At 46.9% G+C, this 23,258-nt stretch overlaps 1 protein-coding gene across 5 annotated transcripts in view; it reads right to left on the bottom strand.

Moving 5' to 3' along the window:
• Nucleotides 1–23,258, bottom strand: part of LOC119441305 (serine/threonine-protein kinase greatwall) — a 273,862-nt gene that overhangs the window by 175,035 nt on the left and 75,569 nt on the right. For all 5 annotated transcript variants that reach the window (XR_007465401.1, XM_037705927.2, XM_049661143.1 and 2 more), the window contains one exon: nucleotides 21,237–21,376. Coding sequence is in view for 4 of the 5 variants with exons in the window: in XM_037705927.2 (XP_037561855.1) it covers nucleotides 21,237–21,376 (140 nt within the window). In the remaining variant the exon portion in view is untranslated. The remainder of the gene's footprint in view (nucleotides 1–21,236; nucleotides 21,377–23,258) is intronic.

The raw sequence follows: 23,258 nt of genomic DNA, 5'->3' as shown, positions 1-23,258 counted from the left end.
CCCGACTGCGCGACAAAGCACATCGAGCGTCGACTCCTCGAATCCCTGCCTAAGCATTTCGTGCATCGGCGCCCCCGACTGCGCGACAAAGCACATCGAGCGTCGACTCCCCGGATCCCCGCCTAAGCAATTCGTGCATCGGCGCCTCCGACTGCGCGACAAAGCACATCGAGCGTCGACTCCTCGGATCCCCGCCTAAGCAATTCGTGCATCGGCGCCTCCGACTGCGCGACAAAGCACATCGAGCGTCGACTCCTCGAATCCCTGCCTAAGCATTTCGTGCATCGGCGCCCCCGACTGCGCGACAAAGCAAGTCGAGCGTCGACTCCTCGAATCCCTGCCTAAGCAATTCGTGCATCGGCGCCCCCGACTGCGCGACAAAGCACATCGAGCGTCGACTCCTCGGATCCCCGCCTAAGCAATTCGTGCATCGGCGCCTCCAACTACGCGACAAAGCACATTGAGCGTCGACTCCTCGAATCCCTGCCTAAGCATTTCGTGCATCGGCGCCCCCGACTGCGCGACAAAGCAAGTCGAGCGTCGACTCCTCGAATCCCTGCCTAAGCAATTCGTGCATCAGCGCCCCCGACTGCACGACAAAGCACATCGAGCGTCGACTCCTCGAATCCCTGCCTAAGCAATTCGTGCATCGGCGCCCCCGACTGCGCGACAAAGCACATCGAGCGTCGACTCCTCGAATCCCTGCCTAAGCAATTCGTGCATCGGCGCCTCCGACTGCGCGACAAAGCACATCGAGCGTCGACTCCCCGGATCCCCGCCTAAGCAATTCGTGCATCGGCGCCTCCGACTGCGCGACAAAGCACATCGAGCGTCGACTCCCCGGATCCCCGCCTAAGCAATTCGTGCATCGGCGCCCCCGACTGCGCGACAAAGCACATCGAGCGTCGACTCATCGGCAGTGGCGTAGCCAGACATTTTGTTCGGGGGGCTCACGCTGCAGCGCGGCCACCTCCTTATAGAAGTTGTCGAGGGATCAAATACATTAATAATAACTGCATTGTTATTGCCAATGCCATTGTATATTAGATGCTGCACACGAATTATTGATCGCTACGCACTGTCAAGACAGGTAAAATATGTATTTTTTCATAAAGGAATACATTTGTATGTACCAAAAAATTGTGGCAGAAATAACTTATATCAATGCGTCTGCGTTTTTTTTTTTGTCTATTTAATAAGTAAAGAAAATATCACTCGAACTTTAGAACTATATCAGTTCGAAATCAGCAAAGCAGCGCATGCAGCTGATATGAAAAACGCAAAGGCCATAAAATGACCAAGTTGAGGACAAATAGTTTGATGAATCTTTGTCATTCAAGAACCTTGCTCACATTTTTGTACACATGCAATGGCCAGGGAAAAGCCTCAATGACGCTGTCCTTCATTGCAATGAATTGCGCGGGAGCAGCTGTTACCGGTCGTATATTGTAATTAAACCGAGATTATACTCGCAACAGTGAGTACAAATAAAAAATAGGAGTTCTGCAAGATATCGATTAGAAATGCGAAGATAGAATGGAATATACAAACGCGAAGATACAACTCGCTAAAGGGCAAAAAAATTGTCGCTGGAAACAAAGTTCACTGCTTTTATATACAAAACTTCGCAACAAGAAATTCAAATATACGTCTAAGTCTCCAATAAATCTAAGTATTTAAGCAAACGTCACTGTATATAATGCGTCAAACAAGACAAATAAACATGTTGCGCAGTCACAGATATTTAAACTTTGTGCACAGAAAGTAAACTTTGCGCACAGAAAGACAGATGATCTAGGCAAGAACAAAACTATGATCACAGTAATCGTGATATGTACTCAGGCCATGCGGCGGTCGCGAAAGCACCATGTGGGTAGAATAATAGAGGAATAATGCAGAAATCAGTACGAAAATGTGTAATTTAGCTGCCTGCACAGTGGCAACAATTATTCTGCACCCAAAATTAAAGGAGGGTATTGCTTTGTTTAAAAAAAAGAAATAAAAGCAGGTAGCTAAAAAGTAAAGAAAAGGACAAACGAAAGCCACAGATGATGCGGCAAGTTGAAATACCCAATATCCGAGCGTGTTTCTGGCAAAAGCCGCATGGGCCGGGCTTTCAATGAGCAAGTTCGGTCAAAATTGGTTATTGATGTCCTCGTAATTTTCGTTTTCGCATGATAATTTTGATCATGATGCTAACTGCTAGAATAAACGGCTAAAATTTCTGCGGTTTTAAAAGCTAACGAACAGTCATACGTTTTCATAATTACGAGCTTATGAACCTGAAGGCACAGAGCTTTTTACTTGCATTGACTTGCAAGGACAAACTTCTCTCGGCGGGGAAGTTGAGCAAAGCGGTCAATGACTTCAGACATGTTGATGCCGACGTCTTTGTGAGTGTATAGAAGCGCCAGCCTAACCATAAGTTCCAAAAACATTGTAGAGCGCAAGTAGTTTTTTAGTAAACTATTGTTAAAAATATTTTCCCTGCGCTGGCAGTGGTCACTGGAAAGGTGACTAGAATCTGCAGCAGTTTGTACACATTTACATAGAAGCTGCAGTCACAATGAGACAGGGCATCTATTCCAGTGCTAAAACCTAAAACACTCCCTCGATGTTGTTGGCATCCTTGTTTAGGTACCTTGCACAAACCGTAGACTGTTCGATTCCAGCGATCTCCGTCGTTTCGTCAGGAAGTATGGAGAAGCAGCCTGCTTTTGCAATTAGGCTTTCTTTGATAATTTCACCACAAATGTCTATAATTTGGTTTTGTGCATCTGGGCTTAAATACGTGGCATTACTGGGGCAACTTTCTAAATGGTTCTTCAGATATGTATTTCCACAATCAGCTCGCATGCGAAGCGCTCTGAAAATACCTGTACTTTCAGCGGGGGCTATGCTTAAATCCATAGGGCCACTGTCCAGCTGACCAAGGAGAGCCAGATCTTGTTGCCCGCAAAAAGAATTTCCTCAATATTAGGCCATTTACTTTCTCTGTTTTCTCATATTTTACTTTGCTGGTCCAGCTGATCGATCACATTGGGCACGCTTACTGAAAATGTTTGGAGAAAATTATCAGCTGCTAGCTGACAGTCACGGTGATATTTACAGTGGTGCCACTGACGAACAGAGATTTGGAACAATTTTTGGAGCAGCAAAATCTTAATTTTGGAGCAGTTTGGAGCATCCAGATACAGATTTCGGAGCACTTTGGAGCTAATAAATGCCAGCTGCTGGATACATCCTAAGCTATTTCAAACAGTTAAAATTGAAAAGCGTTATTCCAGAAAGTATTTGCTTGCTGTAAAACAATGTTGCTCTGCCTCTCAATAATACATGAGTTTCCCTTAAATTTAAATGAAGACAACAAACCTGTTCACGCAGCGTGCTGTAATTAGTTTATATCAAGTTTAGTGAAGCTGCCCAGATGTTGCCTTTTATATCGTATGATTTTTTCATTGACAGCTGACACTTGTTATGCTTTCAGCAAGGCTCTAGCATCACTCAGAAACACCTGGCCAGACAATGTCATCAATGCTTTTCTGAGCCAGGCCAGCATTGATGAGCCCCTCGTAACGCTCAGTCATTGCTTCAGACGACACCAGGTACTTTTCAACGGTCTGTTTTTCCTCGTAAAGCTGAATCCTCTGTTCAGAAACTGGCCGATTCACAACTGGCGTCGACCGATTATTTCGACACCAGCAATTCAAACAAGCTCGATTATTTGGACTACTTTGAGGCACCATCACTGCCCATAAATTTAAAGTATAAGTACAACCGAAATTTCGGACACCTTAAGGTACGCCATTCTATATAATTCGGACTCCGCCAGCACGACTGCGTGCTGATTTGACTGCCGAGTTGAGCGAAAATAGCAATATTTTGGCGTTGATACATCGCTGGCATCGCCGCAGCATGGTGGTCGGCGATGTTGCCAACACGTCCTGGAAACCGAAACTAGCGAAGCCTAGTTAATCCAGCACAGACCGCGCCCGAACCGTCGGGCAAGCGAACTCCGGCAAGCCATTCGGGAGTGCATTCGGGTTGGCTCCGCGCATCAAGCGTTTATTCATTGACGTGTTAACTAGCGACATGGTCGCGGCGAATTCAGTTGTTTAAGCGGCGCCGACTACACCCTCCATGTCTCCGCCGACGAGGACAGTAACTGTTTCAAATAAAAAAATTAAAAAACGCTGTCATTCGGTTATGATAGCGCGGCCGATTCCTGCGTGGCATTTTGTAGTGATGCATTCCGCTCGATTCTACATGCCGCCCTTATCATCCACCGTTCTCTACCGGCTGATACCATATAACGCAGCCAGAGCGCCGCTCTTATACCACTGACGAAGTGCAAGGAGTGGCAGTGGAAAAGGCATCGCTACAAAATCGCGGTCCTGTTGCCAAAGGCTGAAGATTCGGTGCATGCGTTAATTGTACTTTCGTGTTTTTGTGGCAACAGCATAACAATGGTAGAGATACGGACTGACCAGATCGTAGGCAAGCGTACGTGCACGCAGGACCGCGTTGACAAACTTCGGCTTAATTTTTGGATGATCCCTTTCCGGGATACTTTCACTTTCGCGACATTTCGCGCGACTAGCATTGGACACGTCGATGGATGATAGCATTCCTAGCACACTATACCAAGTATGCCGACGCTGACGCTAGTGACGTGAAATCCCGTGAAAGTGAACGTATCCCCGAAAGTGGTCAACGGAAAACAACGTACTTTTTTAGCCACTGGCGGAATAAATTCAGTTCTTTTTTGGAGAATTTGGATATTTCCGACTCCCAATTATTTGGGCTTTCAGGCGGTCCCCATCGAGCCCGAATTATCGGTCGGCGTTTTATGAAGAAGCGATTTATGAAGACGCTTTAGTCATGCACACCACGTATGTTTGCGGGCCACTGCGGCCACACACGTAATGCACAGGCACTAATTTTAGCACACTTCGGCGCAAAATCAAGTATTTTTATCAGGATGGCGCAGGAAATTTCGTATGGCGCAATTTGGCGCAGGAGTGGGAGCACTGTATTTAGTATTTTCATGTGCATGGAAGATTGCGGTACATGCTGGTGAAGAACTGCTCCCGCGCCGTTTTTTCGCATTGTTATATTACAGTCCGAAAAAAAAAAAAAAGTGGCAGTCACTTTTCGGGAGATTTGAGGTCGCGTTCTACAATCGGGAGATGCGAGAAAAATTCGGGAGGCTCCCGGACAATTCGCGAGAGTTGGCAGGGATGCATCGTGGTGCACAGTGAAAGCGAGAACCTTTTTGATTCATTGTGACTGTATTTGGTCCCATGGCGATCACCTAGCGCTCACATGTGGTGCGAAAAAAAGAATGATGGCAGCCCCGCGCTTCGTGTATCACACTTCAATCGCTGAGCACTGTGCGTATGTTTTCGCCGCTGCATTGCTATGGTCTAGTTGTTCTAACATTAATAAAAATTTGTCGCAGTTTCACCCGAAAGGCAAAGCATCAATTGCGATAGCAAATTAGTAGAGTGCTATACGGAGTAAGGATAGTAGTTTTATCAGCTGTATAAACTTGGACATGCAGAAGCACCAGCAACGCGCAGAACTGTTGTCGATGCCGTCGGCATTTTGCCCGCGTTCGCACTGAACGCGTGCGGCGTTGGTGACTGTTGCCGGTGCCTCTGGAGACGGCTCGGAGGTTTTCGATGAGATCAGAATGGGACACTCGTCAAGCAGCGTCGGAAATCTACTGACCTTCTCGCCTCGCAACATTTTTATATAAATACGCATTTGGTACTGCAACGTCGCCTCCCCTCCCTCCCGTCCTACTAAGGCCTTTCGCACGACGGAAGAAGTCGTGTTTCCTCTCTATATATGGTGATTGTAAAAGAGGAAAGAGACGCTTAATTCTGCAGCCCTTCAGGGAGCATGGCGCAGAACGCGCATTTGCTCTCCGACGTGCGTTCGCTCCCCATGAAAGTGCGCGTCCCTCGCGCGCCCTTTCACTCGCAAAGGGCCGCCGGGTTGTGCTGCTTTGACCTCACGACGAATGATGCAGGTGTCGCATCGGGAGGGCTAACGGAAGAAGTCATCACAAGATGACGTAGCAGCTGTGTTGGGAAGGTGGGTGATGTGCTGGGATACCCGGCAGCTGTTAGCATGCTCGAGACGGCGACACTCCGTTAGGATCATAGCGATGCTGGTGACGTTGGTAAATACCAGTAAACTGAAGGCATCGTCAGCAATGTGTCTGAGGATGTGATTACCCTTATAGTCCTCCGACATGTTCAGGTCGGCCTTGCTACAAAGGGCCAAGACGTCGAGAATGTACGATACGTAGGACTCGGTCGACATCTGTGCGCGTGTGGCAAGGGTCTTCTTTGCATTGAATTGGTGACCGAACAGATTGCCAAAAAGGTCGCGGAGCTTCTCTTTGAAGAGATCCCAGCTTATGATCTCTTCGTGGGTCTGGAACCATGCCCGTGGAGTACCGTCGAGGTAGAAAAGGACGTTAGCAGGCATAATAGTCGGATCCCACCTCTGACTGGTGCTGACACGTTCGTACAAGTGGAGCCAGTTGTCAGCAACAGGACTACCGACTCCGGTGAAAACACCAGGATCCTGACGGGGCAAAATGGTGACGTGGATTGGGGCTGCAGGCATAGAGGCCAGCGTAGACGAAGGGCCGCCAGCAGGAGCCAAAGTTGGATTGTCGGCGTTGCAACCACTGCGAAGCTCCATGGCGGCTATGGGGAACGTCCACCTTCACAAAATAATGTTACGTGTAGCTGATGTACAAGCCTATTTACAATATATTTACACGTAGGCTAGCGGCGGCCAAGATGGTGACCCTATACCAATCGTAAACACGTCATCTTCCTCCTCTTCAGTGCAGCCACACTGTGGCAGCTGTTCCGTATCAGACGTGGTGGCTTGACGTGACAGGCGGATGTCTTCGGCAGAGCATAACCATGGCTGTGTGACTATTCGGCTATAGTAACCGTGGGGTAGCTCAAGCAGAATGACACAAGACAAGCAGTCAAAGAGGGCTGAATGGGACGATAAAAAGTCTAAGCCGAGTATAACGTCATAATGGCATTGTTCCAAAACGGCAAATACAGTCGTTAGGCGTCCCACGATGCCAATGCAAGCAGTGCACATACCAAGCACGGTAGGCGTTCCTCTGTCGGCGACGTGGAGGGTGTGTGAGGACTTTGTTCAGTCGTAGGCGTAATTGGGCATTCATTATGTGCACGCCAGTGTCAGTGAGTGCTGGGACACTGATGCCATCGACAAAAACGTCCATCAAGTTCTGGTTGGTCGGCAAAGTGATCAGAGGGTTTTGCGGTCGAGTCATCAATGCAAGCATCGCCTCTGGGAGCTGCATCACTTAGCTTTCCGGAGACTGGTGTCGGGGCCCCATCGGGGACGGTGGGCGACAAGCCTGCGGCGCTAGGGACGATAGTTTATGAGCTGATGGCAAACGGGACTGGTGACGTCAGAATGACAAGGGACCGTTCCAAGCGGCACGAGCGTCATTGTTTGTTTGGCTGTTGTGCTTGAAATGGAGGCTGGTTACGACGTGGGCTCTGTTCGGGGTAATAATAACTGGTGAACGGCGGTCGCTGAGGGGAGGAGACAGTACGGTTGTTACAATGCCACGCAACATGACCGATACACCTGCAGGCAAAACAGATTGGCTGATTGTCTGGTGTTCGCCACTCGGCTGGAATATAGTAGGGTGCAGGATTCCACTGACCATTGGATGGGCGAGAAGCATAAGACAGCTGTGAAGCGGCAACGGCCGAACAAGTCTCAGCTTCTGCTTGCACGTGTCCCAGTTGTTAAGTTCGTCCTCGTGGTTATCATACCACACCTTCGCCATGCCTTGTAGGTAGAACACCAAGTTAGCCAACATATTCGTCGGATCCCATTTGTTGTGGGCACTTATACACTCATACGTGGCGATCCAGTCTTCGACGTCGAGGTGGTCGGTGCCACAGAACGTTCCTGGATCCCACGGCTGAGCCAGGACAACCGTAGGGGTTGTAAACGTTGATGTGGGCCGCGCCATTTCGGGTCCTGTTTCATCCATCACGTTGTCCTGTCCGAGGTGACAACCACTGCGGAGCTCTGTTGTCTTTCGTGAGTAACCCGCATCTCCACCAATTTGTTACGTTGCAGAATTCACACACGATATTTAAAATATTTACAAGACAGGCAACGATGTACAAACAAGATGGCTGTCAAGACCGATTTCACCTCGACACGTCAAATCGTCGTCTTCTGACTTTGGCGCCATTCTTCGTTGCGCCGTACAATATAAACAACTGCCCTCAAGTTATTATTAAATATATTAATGAACAAATTCTTAAATTATTATTTTCAGAGTAACTTTAGCAGGAGCAAAGTATTATTTATTTTATTTGGAAATGCTGCAGGCCAACTTGGCCTAAGCAGGAGGGGCAGTACATGTTGTACAAGGCGATGGTAAACAATAATAGATTACACCAAAACAACAAAGTGCATGATATTTATACAAAAAAAAATATGTTGCACAAAACCATATTGTACGGTTAATGACACTCAACATTACCAGGAAGAAGGGAAGCCTTTTGAAGTTCTAACAAAGAATATGCTCGAGAGACTGAATGAAATTTGGCGACCTTATGACTGATTCTTGAAGACTATTCCAGTCGCTATTGTGAGTGGGGAAAAAAAATTGTTTGCAAAAAAAAGCTCCAGTGTGTCTCATCCGTCTTGAAGTGAAGAAATGAAGCTAAGGTAGTTTGATTATCTTGGCATTACAAACTGGCCAAATTTTAGGCGGGATTGTAAAGAAAAAATTTGATTTTTGCTCATGAGTGCACTTGGGGAATCAGGGGCGCGATCTTGTACGCGTTCCAAAATGGAACGGAGGCGGTCCGTTCCATCGAGCCGCACACGATTGGTCAATTTGATCGTCACGGTTCAAATTGACCAATCGTGTGCGGCTCAATGGAACGAACCGCCTCCGTTCCATTTTGGAACGCGTACAAGATTGCGCCCCTGATCTCTTATATTTATTGAAGATCATTCTGGTGGCCTTACGCTGGATCATCTCCGAGCTGATCAATATCCTTTGCCGTATAGGGGTCTGTCAGGAGTGACAAGCGCAAGGAAAGGAAGAGGAAGACAAAGAGACAATACGAACGCAGGCACACAAGAGGAGATTTTAAAAAGGAAGAAGTGAAGCGAGCGCATGGAGACGCCATCTTGGAGAAGGGGCGCGCACATGGAAAGACGTGGTGGCTGGGGTGCAGCATTCCAGGAGAAGACAGCTTCAGACTAACTGCCGAAGGTTTCTGGGATAAATTCCGAAGCTCCAAGCCACAAGAAAACGAGACAGGCCAGCAATTAGCTGCTCAAATCTCCAACTACTTTGATCGTTGGTTAGAGATGGCTAACGTAGGGAGAACATTTGAGGACTTGAGGGACAACATGACAGCAGAACAGTTCCTAGCGTCATGTCACCAGGGAGTCACAGTATTCTTGAAAGAGCGCAACTTGAAGACGGTGGCTGAGCTATCCAAGCATGCCAACCGCTATTTAGAAGCCCAAGGCCTAAAGAACTTGGGAAAGGAAGAAAAGAAGATACCAGAGGAGAGAGAACAGACTCGGAGCACAATCAAATGTTTTCTGTGTGACAGGATAGGGCATCGGGCTATGAATTGTCCCTTGAATCGCACTCGCAGTTCGACGTTGAAGTGCGACGGGTGCGGACGGAATAGAAACATGCCGAGCTAAGTCAGAGTATAAGACGGCTTGCATTGTTTCCAGTGAAAGTTCCATTGATGTCGACAGTACGAAGCAAATTGAACAAAAGGAGTACAGCGACAAGGCAAGCACTGTCTTGATGTCACCGAGGCCAGAAGCCACAGAAACCTCGATGCCAGTGGTAGTGGGAACGCTTCAAGGAAGAAAAGTGTCTGCACTCAGAGACACTGGGTCCAACATTGTTCTTGTAAGGCAATCCATGGTGCCGGAAACAGACATCACCGGTACAGAAAAGCCAGTCTGATTGGCGGATGAGAGGGTACGGCGAATGCCTGTGCTTTTGAAGCCTTATTACTGCGGATGAATTGAAGCCCAGTGTCACCGCTTTACGATGTCATTCTTGGGAATGTGCCAGGAGTCAGAAGAGTGGATGATCCAGATCCTCTCTGTAGTTTTCCCACTACACAAATTGCAAGTAAGACGGCGCAGGAATGCACCGTAGTCATTGGCAAAGACAATGAAAGAAGTTCGGATCCGCATACCGGGGAAGCTACCATATTTTCAGTGGAGAAAAACACGACACGAGGAACCAGGACAGGAAAGATGTCCCTATAAAGAACACTTCAGGCACCGCCATGGACATAACCGCGACGGAAATGAGAAAAAGGCAAGAAGCGGACAGTACTCTGCAACGCAGTTTTGAAATTTTAGGAAAATGGGTTCAGAGTAAGAAGTGCCAGGTAATGCATAAGATTGAGAAAGTTGGAGAATTACTGTATCGAATAGTCAGAACCCGCAATGGAAGAGAAACACGGCAGTTAGTAATGCCATTGGGTTTACGAAGGGCAGTCGTCAATCTGGCGCATGACCCTATTATGGCTGGCCATCAACGAGTAAGGAAGACGACCAGCAGAGTATGAGAAGAATTCTTTTGGCCATGCATGCAAAGTGACATTAAACGGTTTGTGCAATGTTGTGACACATGCCAGAGAACCGCGTCGAAATTGTTGGTATCAAAGGTATCTCAAGGGGCTATGCCTATCATTGAGCAACCATTTCAAAAGGTTGCAGGAATGGTCATCACAGGATCGGATGCTGAAAGTTCTGGTGAAGCAGAAATACCCACGACAGAAATTATTGCTCAGAAGAAACAGAAGATGACAAGCACATGAGAACAGACGGGCTTGGGAATTGAAGAATGAACTTTTCATTGCTGTGTCCAGCGACTTTGACAAGGCCTTGGCGTGCAGGTCTGGGTCCCTCCCCAGCTCCTGGAGTCACCCCAGTCATTCCAGCCGAAGTCATGTCTCAGTGAGGTGCCAGCGTCAAGAGCCAGGACCAGCGTCTGGCCATATCCACATCAGACAAGAAGCGAGAGCTAGGTGATTGCAGTCCACGTGAGTGAACGTGCCATGGAGGACTTTGAGCTGTTTACTATGGTGAATAGGTTTCTTTTAACTAAGAACACTTGAGAGATGTTTGGGGATAGGATGTTGCTTATGCGAATGCTTGAAACTTTTTGTGAGAAGGAATCTTCCACGAGCACTCGCAGAATTCAATAATGCCTTGTGACTGGTGCTGTTGACAGTGATGCATTCTTCTGACTCATCAAAAATGAACGTAATGTGCACGTGGGTGCAGTAAAGTGCAATGAAGTGGAGTGGTCGGTGAATTCATACAGGGTGAATTAAAGTGGCACTGAGAAAGGTGCAAACTCAGTATACTGTAGTCATGGGCAACTTCAATGCAAAAGTGGGGAAAAAGCAGGTTGGTGAACAAGCAATTGCCAACTACGGCATCGATTGTAGGAATGCAAGAGGAGAGATGTTAGTAGAATTCGCGGGAAAGGAATAGGCTCTGAATAATGAATACCTTCTTCAGGAAGCGCAGCAACAGGAAGTGGACCTGGAAAAGCCCTAATGGAGAAACAAGGAATGAAATAGATTTCATACCCTTTGCAGACATTGTTGGTTTTGTTGACAATTGATAAGGTGTCCTTGTTGGTGCTGCTCCACGTCCTCGTCGTTCCCACGTTGTTACACTGGTGGAGGTGCGGGGTATTCTCCATCCTTCATGCTTGGCACCCCTCCGCGGAGCCAACGATTGAGCCCGGAATCGCCATTGCGCATCGAAACACCGGTCCACCGGTTCAGTCGCCGCCTAGTAGGCCTAGCGCCCAAGTGCGGTCCTCTGCAAGAAACCTCGAGAAATTGTTTGCCTCCTGCAACTACCATGCCCACCGCAGCTCCAACGCAAGTAACCCTGCAGAACCCTATGGTTCCGGAGAGCTTGCATGGTGATGCCTTTCAAGATGTCCAAGATTGGCTAGACCAGTTCGACCGCGTCGCCAAGTACAACCATATGACCAGCTTGGCAGACAAGCTCTCAAGCGCCTATATTTATCTGAACAACAATGCTCGTACGTGGTACGTCAACCGGGAGAGAATCTTTGCCACCTGGGACGACTTCTGCACACAGCTGCTGGATACATTTACAAGCTTCGACAGGAGGGAAAATGAGCAGCGGCTCCTTGAAATCCGCATTCAAAAATCCAATGAGAGCGTTGCTATGTTCTCAGAAGACATGGCCCGCCTTTTCCGTAGGGCAGACCCTGACATGCCAGAGGAGCGAAAGCTGCAGTATCTCTTGCGGGGAATGAAAGAACAACTGCTTGCCGGCCTTGTGAGAAATCCACCGAAAACAGTGGCGGAGTTCACAAAAGAGGCCACAGCCATTGAACGGGCCCTACAGCAACGATACCGCCAGCATGACACGAGTAACTCGGCGGCGAACACTTCCGTACTGGCTGCGAGTAACGACAAGCCTCTGCGTGAAGTTATCCGAGAGGTTGTGCGAGAAGAGCTTCGGCAGCTCGGATTTGTTATTACGGGTACGGAACTGGCGCCAGCTGTATCTTTTGTAGCTGATGTGGTCCGGGAAGAAGTCCGGAAAGCTTTTTCATTGCCTGACTGTAGTAACGCGCCGCGGCGCCTTACTTATGCGGAGGCTCTTCGCCGTCCAGTCAACGTAACTTCGCCGCCGTTGACACCCACAAAGAGACCATCACCTACGCTACAAACAGAGTCGATATCGTCACCCCCGTTGACTCTACCGACCTCGCTGATCACTCCACCACAAACAATGCCGTATCTTCGACACACGCACGCCAATCCTTGGCTCCATGGAGAGTTGCCACCGAACTATCAGCGTTGGAAAACCGATTTGTGGTGCACCGTCGACCGCCGACCAGTGTGCTACCATTGTGGCAAACCTGGACACGTCTATCGAGTTTGCCACAAATGGAATAACTACCGCGCCGCCCAATATCCAAGATTTCCTGCCAACTACGCCTATTCTCCGTATGACGGTCAACGCGCCTACGACGCTCCTGTGAACATGCAGCCGCAAAATAAGACGACTCCCCGACCACGTTCTCCTTCGCCATCTCCTGCGCGCTACAATTCACCTACTCGTCGCAGTTTTGCCGACGTCACTAGGGGCAGGTCCCCTAGCTCGCGACGGGGAAACTAGATGCAGCGACCTCCGGGGGTGCGGTTGCCAGTACTCGAAGTTCTCCACATCCCCCATTATCGACGTACGACGATGTAAAGACTCCGACGAATGCAACGACGAATACGGCGAAGACGGCGAATGCAACGACGAATACGACGGACTCAACTATGAAAGACGTAACTGACGTTGTCAGCGCCGACCTCATCGTTCGCATTGACGGCCACCAAGTAGCTGCTCTTGTTGACACTGGCTCCAATTTTTCAATCATAAGCTTACAGCTCGCCGACAAACAAAGGAAAGTGAAGATGCCATGGCACGGACCCAACATAAGAACCGCCGGAGGTCAGTTGATGACACCTGTCGGGAAATGCACAGCCCGATTCTTAATCGCCGGTTCAACCTTCGTCGCCACCCTCGTCATTCTTTCTGAGTGTTGCAAGGAACGTATATTGGGGATGGATTTCCTGCGTGAGTATGGTGCCGTGCTTAACATCTGCGACAGAAGCATCACGTTTGCCACGAACTCGGATAATGTCACCCATGAGGAGCATCCACAACGTCGCTTACGTATAGCTGCAGACGACGTGATACTTTTGCCGCAGAGTTGCTCTCTCGTACACGTGCACTGTGACAGCCTGCAGAATGGGACTGGAGTCGCTGAACACATCAATGCGCTAGCACTGAATTGTGGCATATCCATTGCCAGAGCACTTATCAATGTAATCGACGGAAGCGCCGAACCCTTGCTGACGAATTTTAGTAATGAGCGTCGACACATTGTGAGAGGCACTGCTGTCACTTATTTCGACGAAGTAATACCGATAGAAGACTGCCACTTAGCGCAGGAGACGACATCTACGATCCCCACAGCTGCGCCTATTGTAGACGTTAGTTCGACGTTAACGGCCGTTGTGCGAGACCGTCTTCTTGAGCTCATCAACCAGTACCAGGGCTGTTTCTCATCTGCGTCAAGAGTTGGTCAAACACCACTTACCAAACATCGCATCATTACTGATGTCGATGCCCGGCCTATTCGACAAAACCCTTATCGCGTGGCCCCAAAAAAACGCGAGGCAATCCAAAGACAAGTGAAGACGATGCTGGAAGATGGCGTTATTCGACCATCTAATAGTTCTTGGGCGTCACCTGTAGTTTTAGTGAAAAAGAAGGACGGTAGCCTGCGCTTCTGCGTCGACTATCGGAAGCTCAATCAGGTCACAAAGAAGGACGTTTATCCACTGCCACGTATTGATGATTCCTTGGACAGGTTGCGAAACGCGTGCTACTTTTCCTCAATGGACTTGAAAAGTGGTTATTGGCAGATCGAAGTGGATGAGAGAGACCGTGAGAAAACCGCCTTTGTGACGCCTGACGGACTTTATGAATTTCAGGTCCTTCCCTTCGGTTTGTGTTCAGCGCCAGCAACATTTCAGCATCTAATGGACACTGTGCTCTCTCGACTCAAATGGCAAACATGCCTGGTGTACCTGGCTGACGTGATTGTCTTTTCCGCAACATTGACGAACACTTACGAAGGCTGTAATCAGTAAGAAGAAAGCTAGGCATAGGACAAGGCAAGATGCATGCACTGAAAGATAAGCATAGTAATATCAGCAATTTCGATGACATAGTAAAAGCAGCGGAAGAATTCTATACCTGTACAGTGCCCAAAACAGCCAAGCTACTTTCATTCGAAATAGTGATGAACCGGATACAGAGGCTCCTTCTATAACTAGCAATGAAGTTAGAAGGGCCTTGAAAGACATGACCAGGGGAAAAGCTGCTGGAGAGGATGGAATAACAGTAGATTTAATCAAAGATGGAGGAGATATCATGCTTGAAAAGCTTGCGGCCCTTTATACGCAATGCCTCACAACTTCATGCGTACCAGATAGCTGGAAGAACGCCAACATTATACTAATCCATAAGAAGGGAGACGTTAAAGAACTGAAGAATTATAGACCCATTAGTTTGGTTTCAGTATTGTATAAAATATTCACCAAGATAATTTCCAATAGAATCAGGGCAACACTTGACTTCAGCCAACCAAGAGAACAGGCTGGCTTCAGGGAGGCATATTCTACGATGGATCATATCCATGTCATAAATCAGGTAATCGAGAAATCTGCGGAGTACAATCAACCTCTCTACATGGCTTTCATAGATTATGAAAAGGCATTTGATTCAGTAGAGATACCAGCAATCATAGAGGCATTGCGTAATCAAGGAGTACAGAAGGCATACGTGAATATCTTAGCAAACATCTACAAGGATTCCACAGCTACCTTGGTTCTCCACAAGAAAAGTAGAAAGTTACCTATCAAGAACGGGGTCAGGCAAGGAGACACAATCTCTCCAATGCTATTCACTGCATGCTTAGAAGAATTATTCAAGCTCTTAGACTGGGAAGGCTTAGGAGTGAGGATCAACGGCGAATATCTCACCAACCTTCGGTTTGCAGATGACATTGTCCTATTCAGCAACAATGGAGACGAATTACAACAAATGATTGAGGACCTTAATCGAGAAAGTGTAAGAATTGGGTTGAAGATGAATACGCAGAAAACAAAGATAATGTTCAATAGCCTGGCAAGGGAACAAGAATTCAGGATCGCCAGTCAGCCTCTAAAGTCTGTAAAGGAGTACGTTTATCTAGGTCGATTACTCACAGAGGACCCTGAACATGAGAAGGAAACTTACAGAAGAATGAAATTGGGTTATAGTGCATACGGCAGGCATTGCCAAATCCTGACTGGGAGCTTACCACTTTCGTTGAAAAGAAAAGTGTACAATCATTGCATTCTACCGGTGCTAACATATGGGGCACAAACTTGGAGGTTAACAAAGAAGCTCGAGAACAAGTTAAGGACCGCACAAAGGGCAATGGAATGAAAAATCTTAGGACTAACGTTAAGAGACAGGAAGAGAGCGGTGTGGATCAGAGAACAAACGGAGATAGCCGATATTCTAGTTGACATTAAGCGGAAGAAATGGAGCTGGGCAGGTCATGTAATGCGTAGGATGGATAACCAGTGGACTGTTAGAGTCACAAAATGGATACCAAGAGAAGGGAAGCACAGTCGAGGTTCGCAGAAAACCAGATGGGGTGATGAAGTAAGGAAATTTGCAGGCGCAAGTTGGAATATGCTAGCGCAAGACAGGGGTAATTGGAGATCACTGGGAGAGGCCTTCGTCCTGCAGTGGACATAAAATATAGATGACTCAGAAGGGTTTGGGTGCGAGCTAGTTGGTACTGATCATACATATTTAAAACAGCACCAAAAACATGGACAAGAAAGAACACAGGACGAGCGCTGTAAAAAGAGCACAGGCAGCGCTCGTCCTGTGTTCTTTCTTGTCCATGTTTTTGGCACTGTTTTAAATATGTATAAAATATAGGCTGATGATGACGATGATGATGATGAATTAAAGTGATGTGCACATTGGTGTCATAAAGTGCCATGATTTGTGAATGGAGAAATGGTGAAGTGAAGTGAAGTGATATGTGGTGTAGTGAAGTAAAGCGCCAATGTAAACCGAAGAGGCGATGATGAGTGAGTGAAGTTTTCGCGGGGCAAAAACTCGAAAAATAGGGGGCCATTGTCAGGAGCGACAAGCACAAGGAAAGGAAGAGGAAGACAAAGAGACGATAGGAACGAAGGCACACAAGAGGAGATTTAAAAAAGGAAGAAGTGAAGCAAGCGCGTGGAGACGCCATCTTGGAGAAAGGGCGTGCGCATGGAAGGACGCGGTGGCCGGGGCGCAGCGTTCTGGGACAAGACGGCTGGAAAACACCACTATGGGTCCTGCCCCAGTACCTTGGCGATACAGCGACATCCCGCCCGAGTACCAGGCTCGGCGAGCAGCCGACCGCCGCCTCAGGAACTACCGCCGGCCCGGACCTACCCACCAGGACACGTCAGCGTTCACGCCGCTGAACGCGGATGCATGAAGGCTGGCTGCAGCCAGTCACTGTCTTGTCTACCAGCCGGCATGAGTCTTGCTCTGCTGGAGCGCGACAGCTCCTCAGCGAATCTGCCTCTGTCATGTTAGCCGGGGTACCGGTGACACCGGATACCAGCGTCGACTGACGACGACCGGGTTGTGACAACGGACCAGAGACAATATGGTCACGATATCGTGACGGACATAATCGGTACTGTAAGCGGCCCAATGCTAGCATATAAATGATCGCCCTACAGACGTTGGTTAACGCGGTAGTGATCGTAAAGCTTAGCTAGTGAGGACGCATTCCGTGTGCAATAAGTGTCGGATGTTAACTTGTGTTACTGCTGTTTAAACTCCATATTGAATGAATGTGGTGTATGTGCTGCACCTTGTGTTCATGTGTTCATTCTGCCTGCTCAAGCGAACCTACCAGGCTCTGACGAGCGCGTGACAGGGTCCCAAATTACTGATGCATATTCTAATTTTGATCTAACATAAGCTCACAGCATGCAATCAAACGTTAGGTGGAACATGAGCATGTCTCCTGCACAAAAAACGCATCTTGAATTCCTTCGAGGATATCTCAGATATATGTGTAGTCCCAAGTTAATTTGTTAGTAAGAGCGACTTTGAATTTGTTAGTAAGAGTAAGGTACTTATAACTTTCAACATATTGAATGGGAATACTGCTAGAGCAGTACTCGAATATACTGGGGCACTTTTTTCTAGTGAATCTCACAGGATTCGTACAGGTTTCCAAGGCAAAAATTCAAGGATATTCCAGGACTTTCCAGCACCTGTCACAGGTTTTTCAAGGACTCAAAGTGGCATCCAAAGTAGGATTTCTTTACTCTAACATTTCCAAAAATGACTAGTTTTATTGCACTTACAATAAATAAATGTATATCACAGTTATAATAAAAATGTCTAGCCTTGATAACGTCTCAAGATCACAACACAAAATGAACACTTACAACAGCAGCTGAGATTTCTCCAGTATAGGCTGGGTAAAGTTCACCACAAATATTCAAAATATTCAGCATAGGGTTATTGCACTAAAATAAAAAGAAATAAATGTATATCACAATGATGTTAATAATGCCCAGCTTTGGTCACCTTGCAAGTTCACAACAATACCAAAAAAAAAAAAGTTCACAAAACAAAATGAATGCTCCCAACAGCTATACTCTGACTTCACCAGTATTAACTGGGCAAGTTTACCAAACATTTCCAAACCATTCAGTGTAGTCTTGCTACACATCCATTACAACAAATTAATGTATATTGCAATTTTATAAAACATATGTCTTCTCTTGATCATTTCTCGAGTCCGCAATATTAAAAGTTAACACAACGAACATTCACAACAGCTGCTCAGGCTTCCGCAGTATCAGCTGAGTTGGTTCATTAAAAATTTTCAAAACATGCAGCATACCGTATTTTCCGGTGTATAAGATGCGTTTTTTGCTGAACTTTTCGTCGGTGCGTCTTGTATAGAACGGTGCGACCTATGTACGTTTTTAACAGCAAGGCTGTTTAGGCCAGCCGTAATTTGTGGTTCGTATCAAGAAACTATGAAGAAATAAAATATTTCTTGCCGAGGCGGGATTCAGATCGCGCGCAAGAGTGAAAGTGGGACAAGGCAGACCGACAGGGGTGGTGTGAAACGAACGATAGGGTGAGGAAAGCAGCGTAAACACTGCCAGCCGAGCAAGCACCGAAGCGCGGCACGGTTCTCTCGCTCTGTTCGCAGTTTGACGAGGTGAAGCCTTTTATTTTTTCCGTGCAGTTCTGCAAAACGGAACCATGTGTGCTCGCGCCGGCGTATTGTTTCTGAAATGGGGAGTTTGTCAGATCGACGGCATTCTACCACAGAAAGGAGGTCGCAATGTCGATATCAGAGTGCATTGCTCATGAAATTCAAGGATTTTCAAGGAAGAAAAAAAATTCCAGGACTTTCAAGGGCCTTGAAAACGCAATTTCCAATTTCAAGGGTTTTCAAGGATTTCAAGGACCTGTACGCACCCTGCAGTCTCAGTGAAACTGGTGTACATACATTTAATTGCATATCCCAAGAGTGACACCATGAGCTAATCTTATCAATAGATTCACGAGACAAATGGTGGTCACTTGTATAAGTTATTTCCTTAAATATAATACAGTCATCTGCAAACAACTTATTAAAAACAGCAAGGGTCCCAATACACTGCCTTGCGGCACACCAGAGTTAACAGGATGCAGTAGTGAACAGCAACCATCTATACCAACAAATTGTTTTCTACTTCCCAAGCACACTGCAGTTCAATTGATGAGCTAATTTGGAAGACCAAATAATTTAAGTTTATGCAAAAGTATGGTATGTGACACTTATCGCATGCCTTACGAAAGTCAGGAAATAGCATGTTGACCTGGCTTCCTTTATAAAGAACCATCGAGATTTCATAGTTGTTACTATACTCCATCTCACAAGCTGTTGCCAGCAGTGCTGAAGGTACGAGGCGTACACAAGCCATATCCTTGTGCAGCGGTATAACTGGCTGATTATTAGCTACACTAGAGAGTTTTATTTTTGCTCGCTACATGATACGGTACGGCCATATGTGACATGTTATGGCCTTTGTGAATGCACGTCGTATACGGATAATTACTGTGGCAGTTACCGCCGATGACCGTAATAGCCACCCTAACCATCGTCACTTGTAGAAACATGGCAGCACCCTTACAGCGTCGACCACGCGCTTCGATGCGAATTCGCACTTTTTTTTGACACTCCGCCGTGTCAGCAAGAAATAAGTGGCAAAATCCATCATCGCTAAGTCTCATCTCAAGCTGAAGTCAAAACATTACGTATGTTTTGTCGTAATTATTGAGAATGGCTGTTTGTTTTCAGGCTGCTAGGACTACAGACACAGCACCGAGACGTCAAACTGGTTTGATTTCTGGTTTGAGCATTAGCATTGGTGATGCGTTGGTGATGCGGAACGCTATAAAAGCCTAATTGTTCACTGCATCATTAATTTACTACCCCGCTCTAGCATGGTACTGGATGACGGTAGCGAGCAAACGCCAAGTATAGACGCCAAGCAGACGCTGTGCCGCAGGTGAACATTTATGAGGGCATTCGTCCTTATTACATGCTAAGAGGCTGCAAGGTAACTGCAGGGAAAGCGTACAGGTAAAGCGAAGCCCTGTTGTCGCATGCATGTAAACGCAGCTTATGGTTATGGCGTCAAAACATTTTTTGCGTCAATCCACCAACCATGGATCATGTAAATGGATGGCAAGCAGACGCTGAGTAGACGACGCGGCGTGGATGAGCACATCTTGAGGAGCATTCGGCCTCCCTATTGGCTAAGAATTCGTGTAGCTTCCACGGCGCTGACAGCAGCTTGTGAGATGGAGTATAACTACATTGCTTAGACGTACCTTCCTAGAATCGATATGGATAAGGTGATAAAATCTCTTTCTCACCAAGGTATGATCTGATTTCACCTGCACCAATATGCTCCAATATCTTACAGCAGGATGGAGTAATGGAAACTGGCCTGTAATTTGAAACTAGCAGCTTATTCCCTTTATTTTTTGTGACCTCGAACTCTTGCTTTATTCCAGTCACTTGGAACTTCTCTGGAATTTAACATACCTGAAAAATATTTGCTATTGAACTGGACAGCGTCGCCATAGAGCTCATTTGCGAAGACAGGTGTCTCACGATCATAGCCTTCCCATGAAAAATCTGCATTTCTCCTGTTGCTTCTCTCACTCCCATGTAGATCATTGCGCTGCTAACCTAAGATGCAAAGTTTTTAAATTTGATCTGTTATTAACTGCTGAGAACACTAACAAAATGTTATTTTTCCCGTCAATAACTAAACCGAAATTTGAACTGTATTCTAAACCGAACTGGAAAAGGTTTCAGTTGGGCACCCTGGATGGAACTTCTGCACGCTTGGCATTTGACTGCCTGGTACTTGCTGTAGACCAGTTCGCCACCCCATCAATACACTGCATTACACAATAAACAAGATGCATGACAGTGCCTGTGAATGATGCCTCGATGATGAAGGTAGTCCAGGGCAAGGGCCGCCTCTGCCGCATAGAACCGTGCCATGGGCTCCTCAAAGAAGCCGTACGCATGCAGTAGTGACTTGACATCCCCACCAATCATGTACTCCATCACCTGCACATATCCAGACACACTTGATTTCGCTAGAATGCACCTTGCACAACACATTCCAGAGATTCACAGGCACAGTGCAGTCTCTGACCAACCTTAGGAGGCTTACAAAGTGAATTTTATTTAACATACGCACGAATTGTAGATGGATGGCATTTTTTCATCTTATTCTGAGAGACCTCAAAGAATAAACAAACAATTCTGCAAATCTCAATAGAATACAATCGAAAGTAAAAAAAAAACACTAACATGAGTCATTCAGCTACTATGCAGCAAAATAAAAAAATAATAATAATATAAATAACGCAAGAACATTGCCTGCTGGCAACGCTGAGAACCATGCACATAGATGTTTAGTAATGAGATTGGCCTGCAATTTCTGGCACCCAACTTATCTAATTTAAAGATCGGTACAACAGCCAGTCAAATAACAAGAATTACAAGAGAAGTGTTGAACAGTATGTATACACGCTTGGAAACGAACTGCAGATACAGTAGACTTTCGTTATTTTGACTCTGGTTAATTCAATCCCCGGCCAAAAGTCCTGGCCAGCACCCATGCATTACAACGGGCCCAAACTTTCATTACTTCAATCCTAAAATTGGCCTTCGCTGGATAGTTCAAACTTGACCAGTCAGCACGCACGAGCCTGACGCCTACGATGACCCCGATATTGACGCACTTAGAGGCAGAATCTGTCCCGCCAGAGCTAGGGAACAGTGAATGCGCTGAATACACGTCATCTCTCGTCGAAAATGCCTATTTTGGCCCATCCTGGAATGACCTTCAAGCAATAACTGTAGCTCACAATGTTTGATTACGGTATTTATCCAAGTCTGACATAAGCCCCTTTTTAATGTGTTAGCATCCTTTGGGCAGTTGACACACTTTCCGGGGGCTATTTATCTATCTATGTATGTATATTTGTATCTAACAGTTTTCCTGCCTACCTGGGTCACTGGTCGAATGGTTAGTGCATCGGCTGCTGTGCCGAGGTAACAGGTTTCTTCTTCTTTCTGGGGTTTTACATGCCAAAACCAGTTCTGATTATGAGGCACACCGTAGTGGAGGGCTCCGGATTAATTTTGACCACCTGGGGTTCTTTAACATGCACTAAAATTGGCAAGCACACGGGCGTTTTTGCATTTCTCCTCCACCGAAATACGACCGCTGCAGCCGGAATTCGGTCGCGCGACCTCGTGCTCAGCAGCGCAACGCCTTAGCCACTGAGCCACCGCGGCGGGTGAGGTTGAAACCAACCACTGGATCACTGAGTATGTGCCCGATGTGTGCCACATTTTAACAAACACACAGACAATGGAGATGCGCGACTACTGTAAAATTACGAGCAAGCGGGCCATCTCAAGCAAGTCGAAACTACCGGTAAAGTTAGAAGGCGCTTTCCCGGAACGGCACAAAAATTTTCCAGCCAGAAAAAGAAAGCACAGCGGGAATGAAATTAAAATTTAATTCAACATGAACTTTATTAAGCCAAAGAACTATTAGCGCTGTCTATCACTCTCAAAACCATCGAAAGAACTGCAGAAATTGCGCATCGACGCAGCACCGGCACTTCGCCGCGACCGGTGACCAGTGATGCAGGTTCCATCAAGGCAAAATGATGTCCACTAGAGTAAAGTGACGCGTAATGTTCACGTTATTAAAAAAACATGTCCACGGTCAAACGTTTAGCACTAATGGGAGTTCTGATACAAGTCAAGTTCACCTGCAGTGCATGCGAACCGCAGCTCAGTCATGCTCGCATCGCAGCTAGCAGCGCCACAAATACCGGCATGCTTTCTTCGTGTGAAATTATTGCGAGGAGAGGGTAAAGCAGCAACAATGGTAACAAACTGAATAGTAAAAACCAGTCAAAAGACGAAG

Source organism: Dermacentor silvarum, chromosome 2, assembly GCF_013339745.2.
Source record: "Dermacentor silvarum isolate Dsil-2018 chromosome 2, BIME_Dsil_1.4, whole genome shotgun sequence".
Classification (NCBI taxonomy): Eukaryota; Metazoa; Arthropoda; class Arachnida; order Ixodida; family Ixodidae; genus Dermacentor; species Dermacentor silvarum.
Note: the sequence above shows the minus strand (reverse complement) of the source record. Positions and strands in the feature narration are given on the sequence as shown.